At 42.2% G+C, this 27,075-nt stretch overlaps 2 protein-coding genes and 1 pseudogene across 3 annotated transcripts; 2 read left to right on the forward strand and 1 right to left on the reverse strand.

Annotated features, from left to right (window-relative positions):
• Window positions 1-469: 469 nt before the first annotated feature.
• Window positions 470-1,669, forward strand: LOC124006674 (annotated as a pseudogene).
• A 10,114-nt stretch (window positions 1,670-11,783) lies between these two features.
• LOC124006644 (lipocalin-like) lies at window positions 11,784-13,981 on the forward strand. Its single transcript, XM_046316694.1, has 6 exons — window positions 11,784-11,957; window positions 12,892-13,031; window positions 13,095-13,174; window positions 13,263-13,370; window positions 13,519-13,620; window positions 13,727-13,981. Exons 1-6 carry the CDS (start codon window positions 11,862-11,864, stop codon window positions 13,744-13,746), a joined length of 546 nt encoding a protein of 181 aa, XP_046172650.1. The 5' UTR covers window positions 11,784-11,861; the 3' UTR covers window positions 13,747-13,981.
• A 2,621-nt stretch (window positions 13,982-16,602) lies between these two features.
• LOC124006679 (zinc finger Y-chromosomal protein 1-like) lies at window positions 16,603-26,746 on the reverse strand. 2 transcript variants are annotated; one of them, XM_046316741.1, is made up of 8 exons: window positions 26,125-26,746; window positions 24,629-24,725; window positions 22,362-22,766; window positions 22,068-22,214; window positions 21,876-21,959; window positions 21,664-21,798; window positions 19,849-19,995; window positions 16,603-17,991 (listed from the first exon to the last, which is right to left on the reverse strand). In XM_046316741.1, the coding sequence occupies exons 2-8, from the start codon at window positions 24,693-24,695 to the stop codon at window positions 16,724-16,726; spliced, it is 2,253 nt and encodes a 750-aa protein (XP_046172697.1). In that variant the 5' UTR covers window positions 24,696-24,725; window positions 26,125-26,746; the 3' UTR covers window positions 16,603-16,723. The 2 variants fall into 2 exon arrangements, with proteins under 2 accessions (XP_046172697.1, XP_046172704.1); XM_046316748.1 differs by having other exon boundaries at window positions 22,362-22,704; window positions 26,125-26,740.
• Window positions 26,747-27,075: the final 329 nt, after the last annotated feature.

Below are 27,075 nucleotides of genomic sequence, written 5' to 3' on the forward strand. Positions count from 1 at the left end.
AAGAAAAACCCTTGAATGAGTAGATGTGTCCAAACTTTTGACTGGTACTGTACACACTCATAGCATGCAGACAATCACCAAGACAATTCATTGTATGTTTTCTAATGTTATCTCAATATATTTGAGATTAAATGTTTATTATGCACGTGCATTTTGATGAATGCTCTCATCATCTCAAAATTCAGTTCATGATGTCCCTTTTTGTGGATAAGTTAACTTCCAGTGTTTTACAAAGGGAGGCTCTCCATAGGCCCCATCTCCATAGGTACTGTATAAATAGTGTGTGTCGGTGTGTGTGTGTGTATGTGTGTGTGTGTGTGTGTGTGTGTCTAAGGGGCGGGGGATAGATACGCTAGCAGGTAGCAGCTTGTGTGTATGGGAGGGGGTGTTTATGTAAACCCATGCTCTATAGTATATATAGGAGTGAGAGGTAGCTAAGAAAAGCAGATCTCCTGTTTTGTCCTTTATAATTCTTGATACTGACCCTGCTCTGCTGTAGCCATGACGACCATGCTGCTGAGCGCACTAGGAGCACTGCTCTGCTCCTTGGTTGTCACCGCTGAGGTCATCCCCCAAGGAGACTTCAATCTACAGGGGGTAAGAAAGAGAATGAAGAGAGGGATCAGAAATCAGCGTTACATTGAAAATCAAATGACGAGGAACAAACTAAGGATTATTATGGAGAAAAAAAGAAACGTTAGGAGAAAGAATACAGAAAGGAACCTGTGATGAAAACCAGATTCAAATGGAAGGGATGAAGACAAATGTGGGAATTCTAGTGACACATTGTTGGGTGTTCATATTGAGACAATAGTTATTCAGATGTTCCTTCATGAATGATTCAGGGATATTTCAGTGTCAGCTCTCACAGATTTAAGGTTTCAACTTTCTGTGACTCCTGCAGACAGGAATAAGGAGGTGATGCAATTTAATCAGGGCTGTTTTCTGCAGGTGGCAGGAAAGTGGTATGTGATTGGATTTGCCACTAATACCCATCAACCACAACGTCAGCATGAAGATGGGCAACGCCATGCTGACACCAACTGCTGACGGAGACCAGGAAATGGCATATTCTAGCAGGAAGTAAGAGAGAAAGAGAGACATTGTGCTGATTCTGTATTAACTGTATCGTCTCTGTAGCGCTGATGGCTCCTGCTGGAGAATGAACCACCTGGCCAAGAAGACACTTCTGGGGAAATTCATCTTCAAGAGCGAGTGTAAGTCTACAACCTATAAACACATACACAGTGCACTAATGGGCATATGTGTGATATTGTCAATTCATCTCCCTCTCGTCCCCTCCAGTCTGGAGTAATGAAAATGATATGCGTGTCGTTGACGTTAAGTATGACGAGTATGCTCTTATTCACACCAAGACCAAGGGTGTTTCAGCTGTGCTCACCAACCTGTATGGTACGATACTTTCCACTCCTCTGCAAAATCCCATGACTCAGTCTCATTTTTTCACTATTCCTTTCCCCATCATTTGTTAGAAATCTTATATTACAAAATATTGTATCCTTCACAGTATATTTAGTGTGCCATGTATTGTACCGTGGGACAGACCTGAGCCCTGGCCTGCTGCAGAAGTTTAGGCAGTTGTCCCTGGACACTCCCCCCAGAAATGGTACAGCTCATCTGTACAACCCATTTGTGAAGTGTGTTTATGTTACACAATATTTCTTGATAGAAGTGTGGAATGTTTCAGAAAACAGCTTACCGATTGCTGCAGCTGTACATAGTCTATCAGTAAATAGCCCACCCAATTTGACCTACCTCATCCCCATACTGTTTTTATTTATTTACTTTTCTGCTCTTTTGCACACCAATATCTCTACCTGTACATGACCATCTGATCATTTATCACTCCAGTGTTAATCTGCAAAATTGTAATTATTCGCCTACCTCCTCATGCCTTTTGCACACAATGTATATAGACTCCCCTTTTTTCTACTGTGTTATTGACTTGTTAATTGTTTACTCCATGTGTAACTCTGTGTTGTCTGTTCACACTGCTATGCTTTATCTTGGCCAGGTCGCAGTTGCAAATGAGAACTTGTTCTCAACTAGCCTACCTGGTTAAATAAAGGTGAAAAAAAAAAAATAAAATAAAAATAGTTATCAACCTTATTTCTCTCTTTCTGCAGATGAGTGTCCTGCTGTGAAATTTCATCCATGTTTTTTACTTTCTAAACATGCTCCCTTGATCAGTCTGCATGGCATTGCTACTCGGTCGGTAGAACCATGGCAACTGTGGCAACCATTTACCACCTTTAGCTCCATTGGCCCATCAGGCTCCGCCTTCACTAGGCAATTCAAATGCAAGTTCATCCCAGCGTAGCTGTAAACTATGTTAGTTTTTCACTTCTCTGATTTGCTTCAATTAAATACGGTCTCGTGCTTTTTTCCGTTTGTCAGTCGTTCTACTCGTCAGATGACTAGAATATGTTGGGTATTTAATACCTCTGATCCTAAGATTTAACGTTAGCTGCTTTAGAAGTCTGTGTTGATCAAATGTAATGTAAACCCATTTCTAAAAGTAATCTTGGTGTACCATCATTCTATTGAAAATGTTATCCTACTTCTTGCCAGTACATCCATAACACAGCTCTGATTCCTCCTTTTGTTAAGGGTTTACATCTACACACTTTATTTACAAATGTGTACAAAACAATAATTTACCACCTATAGAATTCTAGTTACACTGAATTATACAACAAAGTTCATGATGATGAACTAAATATAAAAGCACAAATGATCACAGGGGAAGGAACTGTTGAAGCGAGTACAAATATACCACCAGTCTTTACAAGTTGTATTTCTCCTCAGGGGACTAATGCCTCTCCCTGGCCACTGGCATAAGTAGATGTGTGTTTGGGTAAAGGAAGTATGTTGTGGTCATGAGTCTGTGGTACCAGATCTCGTGCAATCTAACTCTGAAGGCCTTGCTGGCGCTGCATCCAGTTTATTAGGGGTTAAATAATCTGTATGAAAATGGGTTTAGGGGTTGGTTCTAAATGATACTGCTTACCTGTTAGATCCCTCCCACCCCCATGGGGAAAAACAACCACATCTAGTATCTAATTTTGTGTAAAGAAGTGAATCAACTAAAAGAAACCTCTCTGAAGCCACAGCTTTTACAATGGACATGGCTATTTGCTATGATGCAGTCAAATCCTTCTCCAGGCATTGTCCATGGCCAGACAGACAATTCTCCTCAAAACAACAAAGATATAAAGATGTGGGGACAGACACCAGTAAGCGCAATATGCTATGAAAGTCCCGCCTACTTCCTTGTTCAAATCCTCTATTGTTTTTGAATGGGCGCCAAGCTTCATGAAAACGTGGTCATTTACGATATATGTAAAATTATATTCGTATTTGTGGATTCATTTACTTCTACCTGATGTCTTTCATGAATATGTTTAATTTTATTTGTATTTTCCGTCATCAAAAACGTTCAAAAATATATTGGGTAAATGAATCCACGAATACAAGATATATCTTATAAGTGCTATTATGAACTGGGTGGCTTGAGCCCTGAATTCTGGCATATCAGAACGTATACCACCGGGTATGACAAAACATTTAGTTTTACTGCTCTAATTACGTTGGTAACCAGTTTATAATAGCAATAGGGTTCTTCGGGGGTTTGTAATATTTGGCCAATATTCCACGGATAAAGGCTGTGTCCAGGCACTCTGCGTTGCGTCTTGCGTAAGAACAGCCCTATCGGGCATATACCACACCTCCTCCGGCCTTATTGCTTAGTTAGAATGGACGACCACTCTGCTCAGTGGACCTGCATTTTCTCAGCAGTTGAAAGTCCATTGCATTGTGTGAATACAAACAGCTTGTAGATTTATACAGCGGCAGTTTATCCACTTCATAAATAGAATGGTACCTTTCAAAAAGCATGACTCAAGTCATGTGATCGTGACAATATAAACAACAAAGTAAAAATTCATTCATAGGTTTTTCAGCTGTAACTAACTTTCCTACTTCAACTAATCATGATGATGTGTAGCGGTGCCTCTGAGGTGAAGGCCATGGCTAGACGGGATCCAGCTTTTGTCCATTTAAATTCAGGTTTGACGTTTTGTAGCCAGTTAGGAAAATGTAAACAGCAAGTTAGGATAATTCACGTAGCAGGTAGAATAATTAGGTTAAGGTTAGGAAAAGTGTTAGGCTTAGCTAAAATGCAACAAAAATCTACTTTTGACATAAACTGGATCCATTCTAGCCATGAACGTGAAGGATGCCACTCCCGAAGTGCACCAAATCTGCTATAAAGTGAGCATAATTCCTTAATTTCGCCTGCTTAGTCTAGCTGTCCAACTGAATATGCTCATCTTTCAACAAAGATGACACAATAATTACCTAGACTATGTTATTCAATTTGTGGGTAAATAACAAATGTATTCTTTCAACAAAGATGACACACAAAAATGACCTCAACCATGTTATTCCATTTGTGGGTAATACACCATAATTTGCAAATAAATTCATTAAAAATCCTACAATGTGATTTCAAAATTCAAATTTCAAATTCATTAAAAATCACATTGTAGGATTTTTAATGAATTTATTTGCAAATTATGGTGGAAAATAAGTATTTGGTCAATAACAAAAGTTTATCTCAATACTTTGTTATATTGTACCCTTTGTTGGTAATGACAGAGGTCAAGCGTTTTCTTTAAGTCATCACAAGGTTTTCACACACTGTTGCTGGTATTTTGGCCCATTCCTCCATGCAGATCTCCTCTAGAGCAGTGATGTTTTGGGGCTGTTGCTGGGCAACATGGACTTTCAACTCCCTCCAAAGATTTTCTATGGGGTTGAGATCTGGAGAATGGCTAGGCCACTCCAGGACCTTGAAATGCTTCTTACGAAGCCACTCCTTCGTTGCCCGGTGGTGTGTTTGGGACCCAGCCACGTTTCATCTTCAATGCCCTTGCTGATGGAAGGAGGTTTTCACTCAAAATCTCAAGATACATGGCCCCATTCATTCTTTCCTTTACACGGATCAGTCGTCCTGGTCCCTTTGCAGAAAAACAGCCCCAAAGCATGATGTTTCCACCCCCATGCTTCACAGTAGGTATGGTGTTCTTTGGATGCAACTCAGCATTCTTTGTCCTCCAAACACGACGAGTTGAGTTTTTACCAAAAAGTTATATTTTGGTTTCATCTGACCATATGACATTCTCCCAATCTTCTTCTGGATCATCCAAATGCTCTCTAGCAAACTTCAGACGGGCCTGGACATGTACTGGCTTAAGCAGGGGGACACGTCTGGCACTGCAGGATTTGAGTCCCTGGCGGCGTAGTGTGTTACTGATGGTAGGCTTTGTTACTTTGGTCCTAGCTCTCTGCAGGTCATTCACTAGGTCCCCCTGTGTGGTACTGGGATTTTTGCTCACCATTCTTGTGATCATTTTCACCCCATGGGGTGAGATCTTGTGTGGAGCCCCAGATCGAGGGAGATTATCAGTGGTCTTGTATGTCTTCCATTTCCTAATAATTGCTCCCACAGTTGATTTCTTCAAACCAAGCTGCTTACCTATTGCAGATTCAGTCTTCCGAGCCTGGTGCAGGTCTACAATTTTGTTTCTGGTGTCCTTTGACAGCTCTTTGGTCTTGGCCATAGTGAAGTTTGGAGTGTGACTGTTTGAGGTTGTGGACAGGTGTCTTTTATGCTGATAACAAGTTCAAACAGGTGCCATTAATACAGGTAAAGAGTGGGGAACAGAGGAGCCTCTTAAAGAAGAAGTTACAGGTCTGTGAGAGCCAGAAATCTTGCTTTTGTAGGTGACCAAATACTTATTTTACACCATAATTTGCAAATAAATTCATAAAAAATTCTACAATGTGATTTTCTCAAATGTTTTTTTTCTCATTGTCTGTCATAGTTGAAGTGTCCCTATGATGAAAATGACAGGCCTCTCATATTTTTAAGTGGGAGAACTTGCCCAATTGGTGGCTGACTAAATACTTTTTTGCCCCACTGTAATATTTGTTTCTGTACCCAAAACAGTGATCAACAGGATGAGTTCATATTGGCCTAACCAATCATTAAAGACTCATTAAAGACTCCACACATTACACTCATTCATATTTAGTCTGTACTATTCCAGCTTCTAGGCCACTTCAATTCTAGGATTAAACTTTTTTTTTTACTATTTCTTATTTAGCTAAAGTAACAGAGGACGCCATTGGAAATGTAAGTAAAACATATTATTGCAAGCATAAGGATTAATCTGCATTAGTAATACAATATTTATTCAGATATTTTGGACAAAACTGATGGTATTTATTTTGTGTTTGTTCTAGTGACGACCCAAGGAGAGTTGTGATCATGGCATTGCTCAGGTGTTCACATGGTTGGCTGTTGTTACGAATCCCTTTTGGCCCGACAGTCTAGGGGGGGGATGGTAATGAGACCCGTAACATAACTCATGCAAATTATTATTGTGACAAAGTAAAAGTGTGAACGAAATAACCACGACAACAGAAATCTACCGTCAAACTCCAGGTTTATTTATAAACACACGGTAATGGGGGGAGCAGGAAAAGGGGCTGAGCTGGACCCAAGGAAAGAAACAAATATACAAAAACACACCCCTAAGCTAGACTAGCCTACTTTAACAACAACTAACTAACTAACCAAAAATACAGTGGGTGGTCCGCCCAGTTCTAACTAGTGTATTTAACAAAGTTCACCTACGGGTAGTGTATGCCCATGGGCGACTTGTCTTGGTTTCCCCCTTTTCCCACCAGCAATCAAACAAACACCATAAACAAAAACAATACTCACAGGTGATGACAAAGTGCTATGAGGTGCTTTAACAAAAGAGCGGTTAAGACATAAAGCGAGAGTCAAACACAGAGACCTACAGACATGGCATTTACAGAGAGATTGAGCTGAGCTGAGCTTTAGAACAAACAAATGGGGTTTTTAAACCATGGGGAAGGAACTGTGATTGGTCAGGAAATAGGAGGAGGTGTGTCTTCTGATTGATGATTGATTGTTGACTGATTGGGGAGTGATGATTTTCACCTGTGAGGGGAGAAGGAGAGAAAAGAAACACACACACAGGATACACACACACACAGGATAACTGTATCCGTAACAGCTGTGTAGTTACTGTGTTGTCATTTCCTTCCCCTCATTGATGAACTGGCTTCATAAAGTGGCTGACGTTGGTGAGCAATAGCTGTCTGTTCGTCTGTCTGTCCTTTCTGTCTGTTTGACTAGCTTCTAGTAGTGATTCACACGATCATTTATGATTTGTCAATTTAGGAAAATATACGGTGTCTGCAAGACAGGTGAGTATGGTACAGCTAAGAATAACTGCAACAGAGTGTGCAAAGCTTTCATCAAGGCAAAGGGTGGCTCCTTAGAATGTTAAAAATATAGAATATATGTAGATTTTGAACACTTTTTTGGTTACAACATGATTCCATGTGTTATTTCATAATTTTGATGTCTTCACTATTATTCTACAATTGTAAAAATGGTTAAAAAAATACAAATTAAGACAAACTGGAATTAGTAGGTGTAACTAAACATTTGACTGGTACTGCAAGTATTCAGACACTTTTCTATGAGACTCGAAATTGAGTTCAGATGCATCCTGTTTCCATTGATCATCCTTGAGATGTTTCTGCAACTTGATTGGAGTCCACCTGTTGTAAATTCAATTGATTGGACATGATTTGTATATATAAGGGCCCACAATTGACAGTGCATGTCAGAGCAAAAACCAAGCCATGATATCGACGGAAATGTCCACAGCGCTCCAAGGCAGGATTGTGTCGACGCACAGATCTTGGAGCAGAAGGTCCCCAAGAACACAGTGGCCTCCATCATTCTTAAATGGAAGAAGTTTGGAAACACCATCCAAATATTTATTTATATATTCTTAATTCTGTTCCTTTTCTTTAGATTGTGTCTATTGTTAGATATTACTTTTTAGATATTACTACACTGTTGGAGCTAGAAACACAAGCACTTCGCTATACCCGTAATAACATCTGATAAACACCTGTATGTGACTATTTATTTTTGATTTGATTTAGAGCTGGCTGCCCAGCCAAACTGAGAAATCGGCGGAGAAGGTCCTTGGTCAGGAAGGTGACCAAGAACCCGATGGTCACTCTGACGGAGTTTCAGTGTTCCTCTGTGAAGATGGGAGAACCTTCCAGAAGGACACCCATCTCTGCATCACTCCACCAATCAGGCCTATATGGTAGGGTGGCCAGACGGAAGCCACTCCTCAGTAAAAGGCACATGACAGCCTGCTTGGAGTTTGCCAAAAGATGCAGACGTTGAGAAACAAGATTCTCTGGTCTGATGAAATGAAGATTGAACACTTTGGCCTGAATGCTAAGAGTCACATCTGGAGGAAACCTGGCACCATCCCTACGGTGAAGCATAGTGGTGGCAGCATCATGCTGTGGGGATGTTTATCAGCGGTAAGGACTGGGAGACAAAGAGGATCGAAGGAAAGATGAACTGAGCAAAGTACAGGGATTCTTGATGAAAACCTGCTCCAGAGCGCTCAGGACCTCAAACTGGGGCGAAGTTCACCTTCCAACACGACAATGACCCTAAGCACACAGCCAAGACAACGCAGGAGTGGCTTCGGGACAAGTCTCTGAATGACCCTGAGTGGCACAGCCAGAGCCTGGACTTGAATCCGATTGAACATCTCTGGAGAGACCTGAAAATAGCTGTGCAGCGACACTCCCCATCCAACTGTATCACTGCCTGGTACTGCAGGGCTCTACAGAGGGTGGTGAACTCTGCCAAACGCATCACCGGGGGCACAGTGCCTGCCCTCCAGGACACTGTTGCTTCAATATATCCACATACTTTTCCCACCTCATGATGCCATCTATTTTGTGAAGTGCACCATTCCCTCCTGCAGCAAAGCACCACCACAACATGATGCGGTCACGCCCGCTTCACGGTTTGGATGGTGTTCTTCGGCTTGCAAGTCTCCCCCCTTTTCTTCCAAACATAATGATGGTCATTATGGCCAAACAGTTCTGTTTTTGTTTCATCAGACCACAGGATATTTCTCCAAAAAGTACGATCTTCATCCCCTTGTGCAGTTGCAAACCGTCGTCTGGCTTTTTTATGGCAGTTTTGGAGCAGTGGCTTCTTCCTTGCTGAGCGGCCTTTCAGGTTATGTCGATATAGGACTCGTTTTACTGTGGATATAGATATTTTTGTGCCTGTTTCCAGGTCCTTTGCTGTTGTTCTGGGATTGATTTGCACTTTTCGCACCATAGTACATTCTTCTCTAGGAGACAGATGGCTGCGTGGTCCCATGGTGTTTATACTTGCGTACCATTGTTTGTACAGATGAACGTGGTACCTTCAGACATTTGAAAATTACTCCCAAGGAGGTATTGGCTGATTCATTTTGATTTTCCCATGATGTCAAGCAAAGAGGCATTGAGTTTGAAGGTAGGCCTTGAAATACATCTGCATTGACACCTCACATAGGCTAATTGACATCATTTGAGTCAATCAGAAGCTTCTAAAGCCATGACATTCTTTTCTGGAATTGTCCAAACTGTTTAAAAAGGCACAGTCAACTTAGTGTATGTAAACTTCTGAGCGACTGGAATTGTGATACAGTGAATTAATCTGTTTGTAAACAATTGTTGGAAAAATTACTTGTGTCATGTACAAAGTTGTTGTCCTAACCGACTTGCCAAAACTATAGTTTGTTAATAAGAAATTTGTGGAGTGGTTGAAAAACAAGTTTTAATGATGCCAACCTAAGTGTATGTAAACTTCCGACTTCAACTGTATATACTGTATTGAACTGTGTTTTAGTCAATGCCACTCCGACATTTCTCGTCCTAATATTTATATATTTCTTAATTCCATTCTTTTACTTTTAGATTTGTGTATTGTTGTTCATTGTTAAGATACTACTGCACTGTTGGAGCTAGGAACACAAGCATTTCACTACAACCAAAATAACATCTGCTAGATATGTATGTGACCAATACAGTCTGATTTGATCATAGCCGGTTGATGTGATTACAATCTTGTGGGTTGAGAGATATACTTTCCCCCAAAACTTCGCAATTAAATGTTAACTGCAAAGTAGGCTTAGCCTACCAGGCAAAAGTATGTCATGAGTAAGTACATACTTGTCGATTATTTGTTAATTGCAAACCTTGCCATGAAATGAGCAGCAGCAGTACAGAACCATCCCTAGACCAGCACATAAGGCAGAACACTGCGCAATTAAAGGGCCAGATGCTCAATTAAATAAAATAGGTAGTTTTCTTCCAGACCTAAAAAAGAATTGTCTTCTAATGTGATTGAAGCACTGACATAGACTCAGAATATCTGATTTTGTTGTTTTCTCTATGAACTGTAATTTTGAGAGTGAAACCCCCCCCAAAATCTAAAACCATTATTTTACCAGGTATATTGACAAAACATTGTGCACTACTTTCTCTTACACCAAGGACCCGGGAAAGTTGCAGGGGAGAGGAGAATGTGCCTATTTGTAAAGCTAGATAAAAAATGAGTAGCTTGTTTCCTTTTTACAGAGTCAGTTTAGAACAAATTCTTATTTTCAATGACGGCCTAGGAACAGTGGGTTAACTGCCTTGTTCAGAGGCAGAAAGACATATTTTTACCATGTCAGCTCGGGGATTGGATCTTGCAACCTTTCGGTTACTAGTCCAACACTCTAACCACTAGGCTACCTGCCACCCCAAATGTAGCTATCATGCTAGAAAATGTTGGAGACCCCTGATCTATACCATAGAACATAGCACAGTAATAACAAAACTTGCATGCATGGTTGTTCAGTCAGTAGACTAAAAAAATCCCTTGTGTTTTTTCAAATCTTTTTAAATACATTAAATTCAACATTGGATTGAATAATGATATGTTTCAAGACCCCTGTACCAACTGGCAAGGTACAATATGTGAGCTGTAGGTGTGTCTGTTCCATCACAGTATGTCTTACCGCCTCCAACAAGAGCAGAAAATGAACAACGGGCAATTAGATTTTTAGATCTTATGTAAGGATTACTTGCCCGAAGCAGTATTATTTAAAGGGATAAACCACTCAAAATATATGTTGAAAATCATGTTAAATTGTATTTTGAATTGACTATACCTTTAAAATTGTGTTGACCTGAGATTATATGAAACTAACATTAAATGTGGTCTTGCTCTTTACCCTCAAGTAAGGTTTTACACTGATAGTTAAAGTTCACATTAAACCGCACACACACACACACACACACACACAAAGAAAGATACAGGGATTGTGTGTTAGGGGGAGCTCTGTTTACCATCTAAATTGCTGACAGTTAGATTTGATTCACTAGTTCCTGCCCACAGAAAGCACTGGAGGGGCAGATACTGCTTTGTTTATCACTGTCCGTCTATTTTGGCTGCTGGTATTTTATTTTCAAAATTGATGTGCTGTTGCATACAAGAGCTTTCAGCCCATTTCACATGCACTCACATGCACACACGCCTACACATATTACATGATGCTGCTCCTGTTTGAACCCGGTGAGCTCACCACCTCCGGGGTTCTTTAGAGGTTAGGAGTGGGAGGTCACAGCCACACCCCCAACAAGCCCCATCTCCACCCATGGGTATTGTGTGTGTGTGTCTAAGAGGCGGGGGATAGAGATGGTAGCAGGTAGCAGCTTGTGTGTGTGTATGGAGGGGGGGGGGTATGCTCTACAGTAAACCCATGCTCTATAGTATATATAGGAGTGAGAGGTAGCTAAGAAGAGCAGATCTCCTGTTTTGTCCTGTCCTCCTGTTTTATCATTCTTGATACTGACCCTGCTCTGCTGTAGCCATGACGACCATGCTGCTGAGCGCACTAGGAGCACTGCTCTGCTCCTTGGTTGTCACCGCTGAGGTCATGCCCCAAGGAGACTTCAATCTACAGGGGGTAAGAGAGAGAATGAAGAGAGGGATCAGAAATCAGCGTTACATTGAAAATCAAATGACGAGGAACAAACTAGGGATTATTATGGAGAAAAAAAGAAACGTTAGGAGAAAGAATACAGAAAGGAACCTGTGATGAAAACCAGATTCAAATGGAAGGGATGAAGACAAATGTGGGAATTCTAGTGACACATTGTTGGGTGTTCATATTGAGACAATAGTTATTCAGATGTTCCTTCATGAATGATTCAGGGATATTTCAGTATCAGCCCTTACAGATTTAAAGAACCACGGAACACGCTGATTGGCACGTGGGTTTTTCTGTTGCTCATTAGAAAAATGAATTTTCAGTCTTGGAGGTGTGTTTCCTGGCCGATTCCACATTTGGTTATTGATGTTTGTCCCCCATGAGACACTGTAGCCTATTTCACCTCCTCAAAATCCCCAGAGTGAACTAAATAGAAATATGTAATTAATTTTGACGTTTTTGCCAAGGATTTTTTAGTTGTACAGCTTTACATCTAAGGTGTTTAGTGCAGTATTTCTCAAGCAAATAAATGCTTGAGTTGTTGCCTTATGTGAACAGTCGGAGCTGCTGAGCAAGTCTGTCTCACTGTCTATGCTATTAGATAGAGCGCAATCACCGCAGCTGTTCACCCCATGTTAGTGGGCAAATTGACATCCTCAAATCAAAACCCAACCTTCCTTTACCCGTTGGGACGCATGGATGTTCCAAACTCCATAATTATGCTATTTACACTTCGAAGTCAATTTTGATTCTAGAATAACTTTCTGACTCATATTGATGCCACAGATGCCGTTTTCATAGGGATCTGTTGCTTTTCAAAGGAAGCCGTTCTTTAAGGTTGATACGTTCTGTGACCCCTGCAGACAGGAATGAGGATGTGATGTAATCTAATCGGGGCTGGTTTTTGCAGGTGGCAGGAAAGTGGTACGTGATTGGATTTGCCACTAATGCCCAGTGGTTCGTCAAACACAGGGCCGACATGAAGATGGGCACCACCATGCTGACACCAACTGCTAACGGAGACCTGGATATTGCATATTCTAGCCGGAAGTAAGTAAGAGAGAAAGAGAGCGACATTGTGCTGGTTCTGTTTTAACTGTATTGTCTCTGTAGCGCTGATGGCTCCTGCTGGAGAATGAACCACCTGGCCAAGAAGACAAAACTTGCGGGGAAATTCATCTACAAGAGCGAGCGTAAGTCTACAACCTATAAACACATACACAGTGCACTAATGGGCATATGTGTGATATTGTCAATTCAACTCCCTCTCGTCCCCTCCAGGCTGGAGTAATGAAAATGACATGCGTGTCGTTGACGTTAAGTATGACGAATATGCTCTTATTCACACCAAGACCAAGGGTGTTTCAGCTGTGCTCACCAACCTGTATGGTACGATCCTTTCCACTCCTCTGCAAAATCCAATGACTCAGTCTCATTGTTTCACTATTCCTTTCCCCGTCATTTGTTAGAAATCTTATATTGCATCCTTCCCACAGTATATTTAGTGTGCCGTGCACTACATGTGTTGTGTCTACAGCCCGTGGGACAAACCTGGGCCCTGACCTGCTGCAGAAGTTTAGGCAGTTCTCCCTGGACACTGGCATTCTGCCCGAAAACATCGCTATCTTCCCCAAAAACGGTACGTCCCATCTCTGTTTGTGAAGTGTGTTGAAGTTGGACAATATTTCTGGATAGAAGTGTGGAACGTCTCAGACTTATTGTCAACTGCCTTTTCTTTTCGGCAGATGAGTGTCCCGCTGCGTAACTTCATCCATATTCTTCACTTTGTTCCCTTGATCCTTCTGCATGGCTTTGCTACTTGATGGGTCGATCCATGGCCATTGTGGCAACCATGAATCATCTTCAGCTGCAGTGAACCATCAGACCACACCGTAACAGGCATCTGCATTACCTACTGAAGCTCAGCGTAGCTGGTTAGCTAATCTTGTAACCTTAGTTTTTCACTTCCCTGATTGGTTCCAATAAAATACTGTCTCGTGCTTTTTTCCGTTTGTCAGTCGTTCTACTCGTCAGATGACTAGAATATGTTGGGTATTTAATACCTCTGATCCTAAGATTTAACGTTAGCTGCTTTAGAAGTCTGTGTTGATCAAATGTAATGTAAAACCATTTCTAAAAGTAACCTCGGTGTACCATCGTTCTATTGAAAATGTTATCCTACTTCTTGCCAGTACATCCATAACACAGCTCTGATTCCTCCTTTTGTTAAGGGTTTACATCTACACACTTTATTTACAAATGTGTACAAAACAATAATTTACCTCCTATAGAATTCTAGTTACACTGAATTATACAACAAAGTTCATGATGAAATAAATATAAAAGCACAAATGATCACAGGGGAAGGAACTGTTGAAGGGAGTACAAATATACCACCAGTCTTTACAAGTTGTATTTCTCCTCAGGGGACTAATGCCTCTCCCTGGCCACTGGCATAAGTAGATGTGTGTTTGGGTAAAGGAAGTATGTTGTGGTCATGAGTCTGTGGTACCAGATCTAGTGCAATCTAACTCTGAAGGCCTTGCTGGCGCTACATCCTATTTCAGGTGCCTGATAATAAAGCTTTAGGGGTTAAATAATCTGTATGAAGATGGGTTTAAGGGTTGGTTCTAAATGATACTGCTTACCTGTTAGATTGCCCCACCCCCATGGGATAAACAACCACATCTAGTATCTCATTTTGTGTAAAGAAGTGAATCAACTGAAAGAAACCACAGCTTTTACAATGGACATGGCTATTTGCTATGATGCAGTCAACTCCTTCTTCAGGCATTGTCCATGACCAGACAGTTCTCAAAGCAACAAAGATATGACATGGAGATGTGGGGTCAGAGCACCACGAAGCACAACACGCTATGAAAGTCCCGCCTATTACCTAGTTCAAGTCCTGTTTTTTGAATGGGGATCAAGCTTACATGATCAAATTCATGAAAATGTGGTTATTTAAGACATGTCAAATTATATTTGTACTCGTGGATTAATTTACTTATACCTTTAATAGGGTTTCCAATTGCATTTTATTATTCTGCATCCATTGGATAAAGGGGAATTAATCCACGGATACAAATGTGACAATTCAAAATTTAAATTAACACATTTTCATGAATTTGATGATATAAGCTTGACGCCCATTCAAAAACAGTACGGGACTTGAACCAGGAAGTAGGCAGGACTTGCATAGGGTATAGAGACACTACAACAATGTGTCTTAACTGACACATCCCTCATAACTGGCACTCAACCACATAAAAAAACATTCTCTCAGTGTCTCAGCATTCAAAGCATCAGGTGTAATTCACAAGTTCATGATTACTGCATTCATAGTTCATTAAATATATTGGCAAGTGTTATTCGAATAAGAGTTCATCTCGACCACTCTGCACAGTGGACCTGCTTTTTCACAGCAGGTGAATGTCCATTTCATTGTGTGAATACAGCTTGTAGATTACATTTAGTCTTCGCTGTGTGTCAACAAGTACAAGTAGGATTAAAAGTTGCTACTTTAATAACTGGACTGTTGGCTGTGGAGTAAAAACGAATGTATGAATCTACAAAGACCTCAGACTCTTGCACATCCTACAATGCACACGTTCACCAGCAGGGGGACATGCAGACAAAAGTGCAAGTATGTACAGGGCTTTGTCACCTGATTCCATAGGCCTTACCCAGGTATATGTACACTTATATTCATTTTCAGTTGCAGAAAAGTTAGCTTCAGAGTCTCTGGGATAATAATAACAGAAGATGTTCCATGTTAATGCAGCGAACAGACAGACACACCCTGAACAAAAATATAAACAACATGAAATGTGTTGGTCCCATGTTTCATGAACTGAATTGAAAGTCAAAAGAAATGTTCCATTCGCACAAAAAGCTTATTTCTCTCTAATTTTGTGCACAAATTTGTCAACATCCTTGTTAGTGAGCATTTCTCATTTGCAAAGATAATCCATCCACCTGCCAGGTGTGGCATATCAAGAAGCTGATTAAACAGCATGATCATTACACAGGTGCCCCTTGTGCTGGGGACAATAAAAAGGCCACTCTAAAATGGAACGTTTTGTCATACAACAGATGTCTCAAGTTTCGAGGGAGCGTGTAATTGGCATGCTGACTGCAGGAATGTCCACCAGAGCTGTTCCCAGAAAATTGAATGTTCAATTCTCTACCATAAGCAGTCTCCAACTTTCTTTTAAATAATTTGGCAGTATGTCCAACTGGCCTCACAACCGTAGACCATGTGAATGGCGTCGTGTGGGTGGGTGGTTTGCAGATGTCAACATTGTGAACAGTGCCCCATGGTAATGGTATGGGCAGACATAAGCTGCAGACAACGAACACCAAATTGCATTTTATCGATTGCAATTTGAATGCAGAGATACCATTGCGAGATCCGAAGAAGATGTGTCGCGCTGCATGAGACAAATGGTGGTCTCACACCAGATACTGACTGGTTTTCTGATCCATGCCCCTACTCTTAAGGTATCTATGACCAACAGATGCATATTTGTATTCCCAGTCATGTGAAATCCATAGATTAGGGCCTAATTAATTAATTTCAAGTGACTGATTTCCTTATATGAACTTTAACTAAGTAAAATTTTTGAAATTGTTGCATTTATATTTTTGTTCAGTATACACACATACATACAATTGATTACGGTGGGTTAGTGGTTCCATCTGTGTTTTTGTTGTGGTATGAGGGGTAGGTTGTGCTAGGGTCACTCTGCCTGCACTAAGTCCTTGTGGTGGCGTGCGATATGCTGGCTCTTCTCCGACGGCCTGCGGAAGCCTTTAGAGCAGATCTCACAGCGGTGGGGGTAGTCTTTTGTGTGGATGGAGATCACATGGCGCTTGAAGCCCGAGGCATCCCCAGAGCTGTAGTCACAGTACTGACACTGGTACACCCTCCTCTCCCTGGGCCCCTTGGCCATTCCCGCAGCACTAGAACTAGCACCAGGTACCAACACCTGCTTCCTTGCCACCGGTGGACTGGCAGGGGAAGGCCCCAATAAGGTCCTTTTGGGCCCGTTCTTTTCAGGAGAGGCCTGTTGCTCCTTGGTGTGAACCGACAGGATATGGCGACTGAGCACAAAGGGGTCCGCGATCTTGAAGTTGCAGTGTCGGCACTGGTGCAGTTTCTTGGCACGGTGAGACGCAGAGTGCTTCTTCAGTTCAGATGGCCGGTGGAAGCCTTTATCGCAGACGGCACATTTGTGGGGGTAGTCCTTGGTGTGCACCGATATGATGTGGCGCTTCAGGTCACTGGAGTTGGAGCTCTTGTGTTCACAGTGGGCACACAGGTGGGTTTTGGCCTCCTCGTGCGTCAGCCCGTGCTGCAGCAACTCCTCCTCCTCAGCAAATGTTTGGAAGCAGCGCTCACACTTGAAGGGCATCTCTTTGCTGTGCTTGGTCTTGACATGAGTCTTCAGGTTGGAGGAATCAGCCGACTTGTAGTCGCAGTAGAGGCAAGAGTAAGGCTTCTCGCCGGTGTGCGTGCGCATGTGTTTCTTCAGCTCGGAGGGATGCCGGAAGCCCTTGCCACATTCCACACAGATGTGGGGGAAGCTCTTACTATGTACAGCCAGCAAGTGGCGGTTGAGCAGACCTTGTTCAGCCGTCTCGTAGTCACAGAACTTACACTTGTGCATCTTATTGGCCTGTGAAGGCACCGGACTCTTGGGCTCACGGTGGTGGTGCTGCAATCGATGCGAGAAGAGCACTGCCTGCTGGTGGAACTCCTTGCCACACACCTCACACTCAAACAGACCCTTGCAGCTCAGCGTGTGCCCCTCCATGTGGTTATGAAGGCTGGCCTTCTTGTTGGTGGTGAAGTCACAGTCAGTGCACTGGTACTTTTTCCTGGTCAGGACATCCTGGTGGTGGTTTTTGGTGTGGCGCTTCAGGAAGCCTCGCGACTTGAACTTCTTGCCACAGAGCATGCAGGGGTACACGGTCAGAGGCTGGCCATACGGACCAATAATGATGGCTGGAATGGGAGACAGATACAAAATTCATGACTCCCAGATATCACATGATCTTTATTCAGAAATGAAACGTGTGAAAACCTGTGCAGAGTGAGTTTGACATTCAGCTGACTTTATAAATGACACGCAGTTGCCCAGCCCATAGAATCAGTAACATATACAGTCAGGTGCAAAATGATTGGCACCCTTGATAAAGATGAGCAAAGACGACTGTATAAAATAACACAAATACTGAGCTATATTGTATGCTCAGAAATTTGGAAAATTATTTTATACTAATACAATTGCTTAGAGAAAGAATTTGTTTAACAAATAAATCTCAAAACTACAATGGAGAATCTGGAGAGATTCTGTATGGAGGAATTGTCTAGCAATGTTAGCAAAAGACCCATTCCAATGTGTTCACCTATCTCATAAAACATTTTAGAAAAAGGTTCAGTGTCATTATGCTCGCAAGGGAAGGATGCAGGTATATTGAATTCAGGGGTGGCAAAATTCTTGACCCCTCCCCTATCTTTTAGATGCATTTTGTTTGTTAAGAAAAATGTCTTTCTCTGAGCAATTTCAACAAAAATAATTAGCACACAATATACATTACTTTTGTATCTGCACATACACTACATTACCAAAAGTATGTTGACTCCTACTCGTCAAACATCTCATTCCAATATCATAGGCATTAATATGGAGTTGGTCCCCCCCTCTGCTGCTATAACAGCCTCCACTTTTCTGGGAAGGCTTTCCACTAGATGTTGGAACATTGCTGCGGAGACTTGCTTCCATTCAGCCACAAGAGTATTAGTGAGGTCGGGCACGGATCTTGGGCGATTAGGCCCGGCTCAGTCAGCGTTCCAATTCATCCCAAAGGTGTTCGATGGGGCTGAGGTTAGGGCTCTATGCAAGCCAGTCAAGGTCTTCAACACAAACCATTTCTGCTTTGTGCACAGGGGAGTTGTCATGCTGAGACAGGAAAGGGCCTTCCCCAAGCTGTTGCCACAAAGTTGGAAGCACAGAATCGTCTAGAATGTCATTGTATGTTGTAGCGTTAAGATTTCCCATCACTAGAACTAAGGGGCCTAGCCCGAACCATGAAAAACAGCCTCAGACCATTATTCCTCCTCCGCCAACCTTTACAGTTGGCACTATGCAATCAGGCATGGTGAAGCGTGATTCATCACTCCAGACAACGCGTTTCCACTGCTCGGCAAGCTTTACACCACTCCAGCTGACGCTTGGCATTGCGCACGGTGATCTTGGGCTTGTGTGTGGCTGCTTGGCCATGGAAACCCATTTCATGAAGCTCCCAATGAACAGGTATTGTGCTGACATTTCTTCCAGAGGCAGTTTGGATCTCGGTAGTAAGTGTTGCAACTGAGGACAGAAGATTTTTACGCACTTCGGCACTCAGTAGTCCCGTTCTGTGAACTTGACGGCCCATCACTTCGCGGCTGAGCCTTTGTTGTTCCTAGACATTCCCACTTCACAATAACAGAACTTACAGTTGACCAGGGCTGCTCTAGCAGGGCAGTAATTTGACAAATTGACTTGCTGGAAAGGTGGCATCTTATGATGGTGCCACATTGAAAGTCACTGAGCTCTTCAGTATGACCATTCTACTGCCAATGTGAAGACTATGGAGATGGCATGGCTGTGTGCTTGATTTTATACACCTGTCAGGAGCAGGTGTGGCTGAAATAGCCAAATCCACTAATTTGAAGGGTTGTCCACATACTTTTGGAATTGTAGTGTCGCTCACTATTTGTATGAATTATTTTACAGTGTTATTTGCTCATCTTTGTCAAGGGTGCCAATAAATTTGGGACCTGACTATAGTTCAGTCCCATCTGACAGCTACGTACCTGTCTGGACCTGGCGAGGCTCGGCCCTTGTTCTCTTATTCTTGTTCCGTTGCCTGCTGACCTTGTCCACTCCGTCTGACTCGTCAATGTGCAGCAGAGCACTGGCGGCACCGTTCCGGTTCTCACAGCTTTCACTGTCCTCAGAACCTGGAATCACATCTTACACGTTGAATGCAAATGCACACCTTCTCTCAACAGAGATGCAGTGCATTCGGAAAGTATTCAAACTTCTCCCACATTTTGATACGTACCAGCCTTGTTCTAAAATTGATTAAATTGTCCCCACCCTCATCAATCTACACACAATACCAAAGCAAAAACATGGTTAGAATTTTTTGCAAATGTTTTAAAAATAAAACACTGAAATATCACATTTACATTCGTAATTCAAGCTCTTTACTCAGTACTTTGTTGAAGCACCTTTTCTAGCAATTACAGCCTTGAGTATTCTTGGGTATGATGCTATAAGCTTGGCACACCTGTATTTAGGGAGTTTCTCCCACTCTTCTCTGCAGATCCTCTCAAGCTCTGCCAGGTGGATGGGGAACGTCGCTGCACAGCTATTTTCAGGTCTCTCCAGAGATGTTTCATTGGGTTCAAGTCTGGGCTCTGGCTGGGACACAAGGACATTCAGAGACTTCTCCCGAAGCCACTCCTGCACTGTCTTGGCTATGTACTTAGGGTTGTTGTCCTGTTGGAAGGTGAAACTTCACCCCAGTCTGCGGTCCTGAGCACTCTGGACCAGGTTTCATTAAATATCTAGCTGTACTTCGCTCCGTTCATCTTTCCCTCGATCCTGACTAGTCTCCAGTCTTTGCCTCTGAAAAACATCCCCACAGCGTGATGCTGCCACCACTATGCTTCACCGTAAGGATGGTGCCAGGTTTCCTCCCGATTTGACGCTTGGCATTCAGGTTAAAGAGTTCAATCTTGGTTTCATCAGACCAGAGAATCATGTGTCTCATGGACATAGTCCTTTAGGTGCCTTTTGGCATATTCCAAGCAGGCTGTCATGTGCATTTTACTGAGGAGTGGTTTCCATCTGGCCACTCTACCATAAAGGCCTGATTGGTGTGCAGCAGAGATGGTTGTCCTTCTGGAAAGTTCTTCCATCACCACTGAGGAACTCTGGAGCTCAGTCAGAGTGACCATTGGGTTCTTGGTCACCTCACTGACCAAGGCCCTTCTCCCCGGATTGTGCAGTTTGTCTGGGCAACCAGCTCTAGAAAGAGTCTTGGTGGTTCGAAACTTCTTCCATTTAAGAATGATGGAGGCCACTGTGTTCTTGGGGATCTTCAATGCTGCAGAAATGTTTTGGTACCCTTCCCCAGATCTGTGCCTCAACACAATCCTGTCTTGGAGCTCTACACACAATTCCTTTGATATCATGGCTTGGTTTTTGCTCTGACATGCACTTACATAGGCAGGAGTGTGCATTTCCAAATCATGTCCAATCAAATGAATTTACCACAGGTGGACTCCAATCAAGTTGTAGAAACATCTCAAGGATGATCAATGGAAACAGGATACATGAGCTCAATTTCGAGTCTCATAGAAAAGGGCCTGAATACTTATGTAAATAAGGCATTTCATTTTTTTAAATTATTATATACATTTGGAAAATGTTCTAAAAACCCATTTTCACTTTGTCATTATGGGGTATTGTTTGTAGATTGATGAGAATTAAAACATATATGTGGTCTGAATACTTTCCAAATGCACTGTACTTATCACTACAAAGTACAGAAGAGCAACAAGACTTTATCTGCCCTGTTAAACGATACACTATTATATACAAATGTGTGTGTCACTGACCATAAGTGGCAGCCCAAGCCACAGGCATGAAGTCCTTACTGAGAGCCGTGCCATCGTAAGACCGCTCATGGGTCACTGGCTCCTCACCCCCCACCACCACCTCCATGTAAACCTCATCAGATATCTTTGATGCACCTGCAGGAAAACACACTAGTTGTAACACAATCGTAAAACACACACACTCTCTAACACACACCAAATGTATTTCTTACCATGGTCCCCCTGAGACATGTACACCATCTTCTCTCGGAGCGTTCGGCCTGTAGAGTCAGTCAGTGCCGCGTCCTCCGTTTCTCCTACGCAGACATCCACACAATGTCTTAATAACCCTTAGTGATCAACTAACGTGGGTTATATTATCCCTCTTTCTAAGTGCATTAAACATGATTCGAATGTCTCCTTACCCAGGTCATCCTCCCCAGAGTCTGCCTTGAAGATGTACACCTTGATCACCTCCTGGCCATCCTCGTCCTTCTCCACCTGGTCCTCTACGGCTCCCTCCACAGTCACCTCTGTGCCATCGTCTGACACCATCTTGCCTGCCTCATCCACTGGAGGGAGATGAAAAGAGAGCGAGTTAAGAGATCCATTCACTACTGATCATTAGTCTGACTGCAATGTTTTCTTTATAAGAGGCCAGGTGACTGAGTGAGGGCTATTGATGTAGAACTGGAAAAGTGAAGCAGGATGGTGCTCACAGGAGATCATGAGGTAGTCCCCACAGCCGTCTGTGTCTTGCTCTGGGTCCAGTTCATCCTGGGCATGCCCGTCTGCCACCATCTCATCCTCAGCCATGTCCCCCATGGCAACGCCTTCGTCCTCCCCCTCCAGCGACATCACACATGTTTCCACAGCAACCTCCTCGTCCTCGTCGCAGTGCACATACTCAGACACCACGTCCTCAACCGCATCCTGGATCACCAGCTCCTCTGGAGCGAACCCATGCACCGCCATTCCCTCCCCCTCCCCCTCCCCCCTCCGACACAAGCACCGTCTCCTGCAGCTCCACCACAAACTCCTCCCCTCCAGCACCACCCTCATCTGGAACACACCAACACAGGAACAGGTGGATATCTTCCGTGTTGGCCTACATAAACATATCGCTGCAGACATACAATGCCTTCAGAAAATATTCACACCCCTTGACTTGTTCAACAAGTGCACCAGCTCAAATTTAAAATGGATTCAAATGAGATTTTTTTTGTCACTGGCCTACCCACCCCATTATGTCAAAGTGGAATTATGCTTTTCTAAAGTTGTACAAATTAATTAAAAATGAAAAGCTGAAATGTCCTGAGTCAATAAGTATTCAACCCCTTTGTTATGGCAAGCCTAAATAAGTTGAGGAGTACAAATTTGCTTAACAATTCACATAATAAGTTGCATGGACTCAATGTGCACAATAATAAGTGTTCAACATGATTTTTGAATGACTACCTCATCTCTTTACCCCACACATAAAATTATCTGTAAGGTCCCCCAGTCGAGAAATGCATTTCAAACACAGTAAGTAGCCCTGCACGAGCCATGGCTTGTGCAAGCTGGAACAGCTCATAGGGCAGGTTTATGTAGCTTGATGTACCCCCTGGACTGGACGTGAGTCTATTGCAGGACCTTACCCCAATCTATCTCCTTAATGCTGAGTGTCAAGCAGAGACGCATCAGGTCACATTTTTTACAGTCTTTGGTCGAGCAGTGAATTTCAAACACAGACTCAACCACAAAGACCAGGGAGATTTTCCAATGCCTCACAAAGGGCACCTATTGGTAGATGGGTAAAAAAATAAAAGCAGACATTGAATATCCCTTTGAGCATGGTGAAGTTAATAATTACACTTTGGGTGGTGTATCAATACACCCAGTCACTACAAAGACACAGGCATCCTTCCTAAATCAGTTGCCAGAGAGGAAGGAAACCGCTCAGGGATTTCACTATGAGGCAACGGTGACTTTTAAAACAGTTACAGAGTTGAATGGCTATGATAGGAGAAAACTGAGGCTGGATCAACAACATTGCAGTTACTCCACAATACTACCCTAACTGACACAGTGAAAAGAAGGAAAATATTAATACTGCAAAAAAGTGGCAAAGCAAAATTTCTGTCCTGAATACAAAGTTTGCGTTTGGGGAAAATACAATACAGTACTGAGTACGACTCTTCAAGCATAGTGGTCGCTGCATTATGTTATGGGTATGCTTGTAGTCGTTAAGGACTGGGGAGTTATTCCAGGATAAAAAAAATAGCTGAATGGAGCTAAGCACAGGCAAAATCCTAGTGGAAAACTTGGTTGAGTCTGCTTTCCACCAGGCACTGAGAGATCAATTCACCTCTCAGCAGGACAATAACCTAAATCACAAGGTCAAATCTACTCTGGAGTTGTTTGCCAAGAAGACAGTGAATGTTCCGGAGTGGCCGAATTACAGTTTTGACTTAAATATGCTTGAAAATCTATGGCAATACTTGAAAATGGTTGTCTAGCAATGACCATCCACCAATTTGACAGAGCTGGAAGAATTTTGAGTGGAATAATGGGCAAATATTGTACAATCCAGGTGTGCAAATCTCTGAGACTTAACCAGATAGACCCACAGCTGTAATCACCACCAAAGGTGGTTCTATCATGTTTTAACTCAAGGGTGTGAATACTTATGTAAATTAGATTATTTCCATATTTCCTTTTCAAGAAATGTGCAGAAATGTCTAAAAACATGTTTCACTGTGTCATTATGGGATATTGTGTGTAGATGGGAGAAAAATATATTTTTCATCCATTTTGAATTCAGGCTGTAACAACAAAATGTGGAATAAGTCAAGGGGTATGAATACTTTCATAAGCCACTGTATGAATGCACTCTTACAAAGAAAATAGCTATAAAAAAGCATTTAAGAAAAGTTTTATTTTTGTGCATAACAAAGAACAGTACAGAGAAATACTTGAATGCTCAGTGAAACGTAGCCATTACCTGATCCATGGAGAATGATTTTAGGATCCTGGGAATGGAGTGCAAGCCTCGTCTCATCCTCATCCATTGTCCTTACACCTCATTTGTCACTGCAGCACTGGAGGCAAGAATTGGCCAGTCAAATCACAGTCACATAGGCCTAATGATTAACCCAAAATATTAGTCTACCACATTCAAATCCTAAATCTCACTCAAAGTATTATTCTCTCTAACAAGAAATACATATCGTTACAATGTAACAGGTATCATTATGCCCATGTGTTTCCCCTCCTGTGAAATGTAGTCATGTCCTAATCTTTCTGGATATAAATTCTATTGGTCTGCATTTTATTTGGTGGTAAACTTCTAAACTATTTTAGCTATATTACATGGCACACTGCCTAAACCAAAAAATAGGAAGGGTATAGGCAACGATGTGATTTGGTTTATTTATGCTGTGATAATAAAGATAAAATGTTGTAATGTGCTTTGACGTCACGAGAGATGTTTTCAGCCATGCAAATACTATATATCGATCTTAATCCTCATAGTCATGCAAAGTGGAAAAAAATATATGCGGTTTACTCGCCGAAATGCACCGAGAGATAAACAAGAGGTTTTGAGCGACGCAGCACATTTGTCATCCCAATTCCCCCACGGTCAAATCTGACAGCAGTGGTCTGGCACAAACAGCGTGGGAGAGCGAGACAAGCAGTGATGCTTCATGAGGACACGCACAATTAGATCAACAAACTCAAACCTTTAACTATAGCCTAAATGGGAACAAATTCAGTACAAAAATGGCGCTTGCTGTAATTTACACAAAAAGACAACATTTAAGGCAAAAAGGTCAAAAAATTGAATTTCAAAAGTATCTGGCGGTCGCAGTAAAATGGTTACATAACATCAAAGATTAGACTCTAGCTAAATGTGGTCGTTTAAGTTATACAAAAAAGAAGTGAAAGGCAGCTTTGAGCTAGCTAGCGTCAAGGGAAACATGACAGCTGACCCAACCCACACATCCGTGCAATAGTAAACATAAGTGCATAGCTAATGTTAGCAAGTTCGCGAGCCACCCGAAAAGTGTATTGCTAAGTATGGCGGCTAGCCTGCCTAGCTAAAACATATTTCCTTCAGCGTTTTCAAAAACAGATGTGCGCCATTTTGATGGAGATCCTTGGACAAACATTTTAACCACTGACGCTGTTAATGCAGAGCAAGAATAATCTCTGTACAATATCATATTTGAACATGGTAACTATACTGTTCAACTTTGTGGGGGGTATCTGGCTGATAGCAGACTATAATGTTACCGATGTTTCGAAAAATCCCCTCGCTGATTTTCTAGGCCGTAATTATGGCCTATTGAGGCCGGGGACCAAATAAGCAAGAAAGACACAACCCCTCTTACGCTTCTCCACTTTTCAGATAGAAACATAGAATAATGTACATGCAATCACAAATGTAAAGCATTACCTATGCTCCGTGCACATAAAAAAAGCGCAAGACCTGCTTACCAGATTGTGTAGTACAGGTTGGTCTCTCACGATTTCCAGGCCGTCAGGTTTCCCCAGACTCGGGCAGGATTCAATCGGGAGTTTGTGCTAGCTGGGCGGGCCGCTGAGGTGCAGGGAGGGAGGGGCCGAGACTTTCGAAGCTCCACTGATAATCTCTACAGCCCCCAGCTCCGCCAGCACCAAGGCCGCCGTCAGCACTCACGTCACAGCCCGAAAGTCGTAGGAAAATGCGGAAGAAGTCTGGACACCCAACTGCTGGTAGTTATAGACAGGCCACGATCAGGGGCACAGCAATTGTGCTCCATTATGGATATTTTACATCGCGGCTGTTTTCTTTGCATACCATTTGAAAGCCTGGTATAGTGTGCTTTAGTTTATTTATGTATGTCGCTAAAAATCATGAACAAACTGCGATGATGTAAGACATTTACTCCTACTACCATTAGCCAGATGCAATTATCTAATCATGTTACTACCCGCTTTACAGGTTCATTTGACTGCTACAGATTTGCCAGTGATTGACCACTTCTACTTCTTGATCAAAATCATTTGACACATGGCATTTTCTTTATTCTTAAAGTTGATATCCCTTGATGATCTTCTCTCATGCCTGCAATTTGATTATACCTTCAAATATGATCTATATCAGCACATCGTTTTAATGTAGCAGGAGAGAGACCAGCTGCCAGGGTGCTCGATCTTAGTGTATTTTGCTGCAGAAGTAAATGCTCTACCACCGTTTTTGCCCAGGCCTCAGGTAGAAGCAGTAGAAAGAACACTTACACAAACGGTAGCCTATTCCCCAATAAGTGTCCCCATCTGTAACAGGTGTAAAATATACTTTGTATTTTACTGAAAATCTCTCAGATTTATTTTCATGTACTATTTTAAGGTTATTTTGATATATATTACACTACTTTCAAGAGTGAACTATTTTATTGTATTTTCTAA

The sequence above is a fragment of the Oncorhynchus gorbuscha genome, linkage group LG02, assembly GCF_021184085.1.
Source record: "Oncorhynchus gorbuscha isolate QuinsamMale2020 ecotype Even-year linkage group LG02, OgorEven_v1.0, whole genome shotgun sequence".
Taxonomy (NCBI): Eukaryota; Metazoa; Chordata; class Actinopteri; order Salmoniformes; family Salmonidae; genus Oncorhynchus; species Oncorhynchus gorbuscha.

What these genes read in the sequence shown, in the direction of transcription:
- LOC124006644 (XM_046316694.1), top strand. Translation starts at nt 11,862, where the DNA reads ATGACGACCATGCTGCTGAGCGCACTAGGAGCACTGCTCTGCTCCTTG. An exon ending in GAGACTTCAATCTACAGGGG is followed by an intron (nt 11,958 to 12,891) that starts GTAAGAGAGAGA and finishes TGGTTTTTGCAG; the next exon opens with GTGGCAGGAAAGTGGTACGT. An exon ending in ATTCATCTACAAGAGCGAGC is followed by an intron (nt 13,175 to 13,262) that starts GTAAGTCTACAA and finishes CGTCCCCTCCAG; the next exon opens with GCTGGAGTAATGAAAATGAC.
- LOC124006679 (XM_046316741.1), bottom strand. Translation starts at nt 24,695, where the DNA reads ATGGATGAGGATGAGACGAGGCTTGCACTCCATTCCCAGGATCCTAAA. An exon ending in AATCATTCTCCATGGATCAG is followed by an intron (nt 22,767 to 24,628) that starts GTAATGGCTACG and finishes GTATGTCTGCAG; the next exon opens with CGATATGTTTATGTAGGCCA. An exon ending in CTCTGGGGAGGATGACCTGG is followed by an intron (nt 21,960 to 22,067) that starts GTAAGGAGACAT and finishes ATGTCTGCGTAG; the next exon opens with GAGAAACGGAGGACGCGGCA.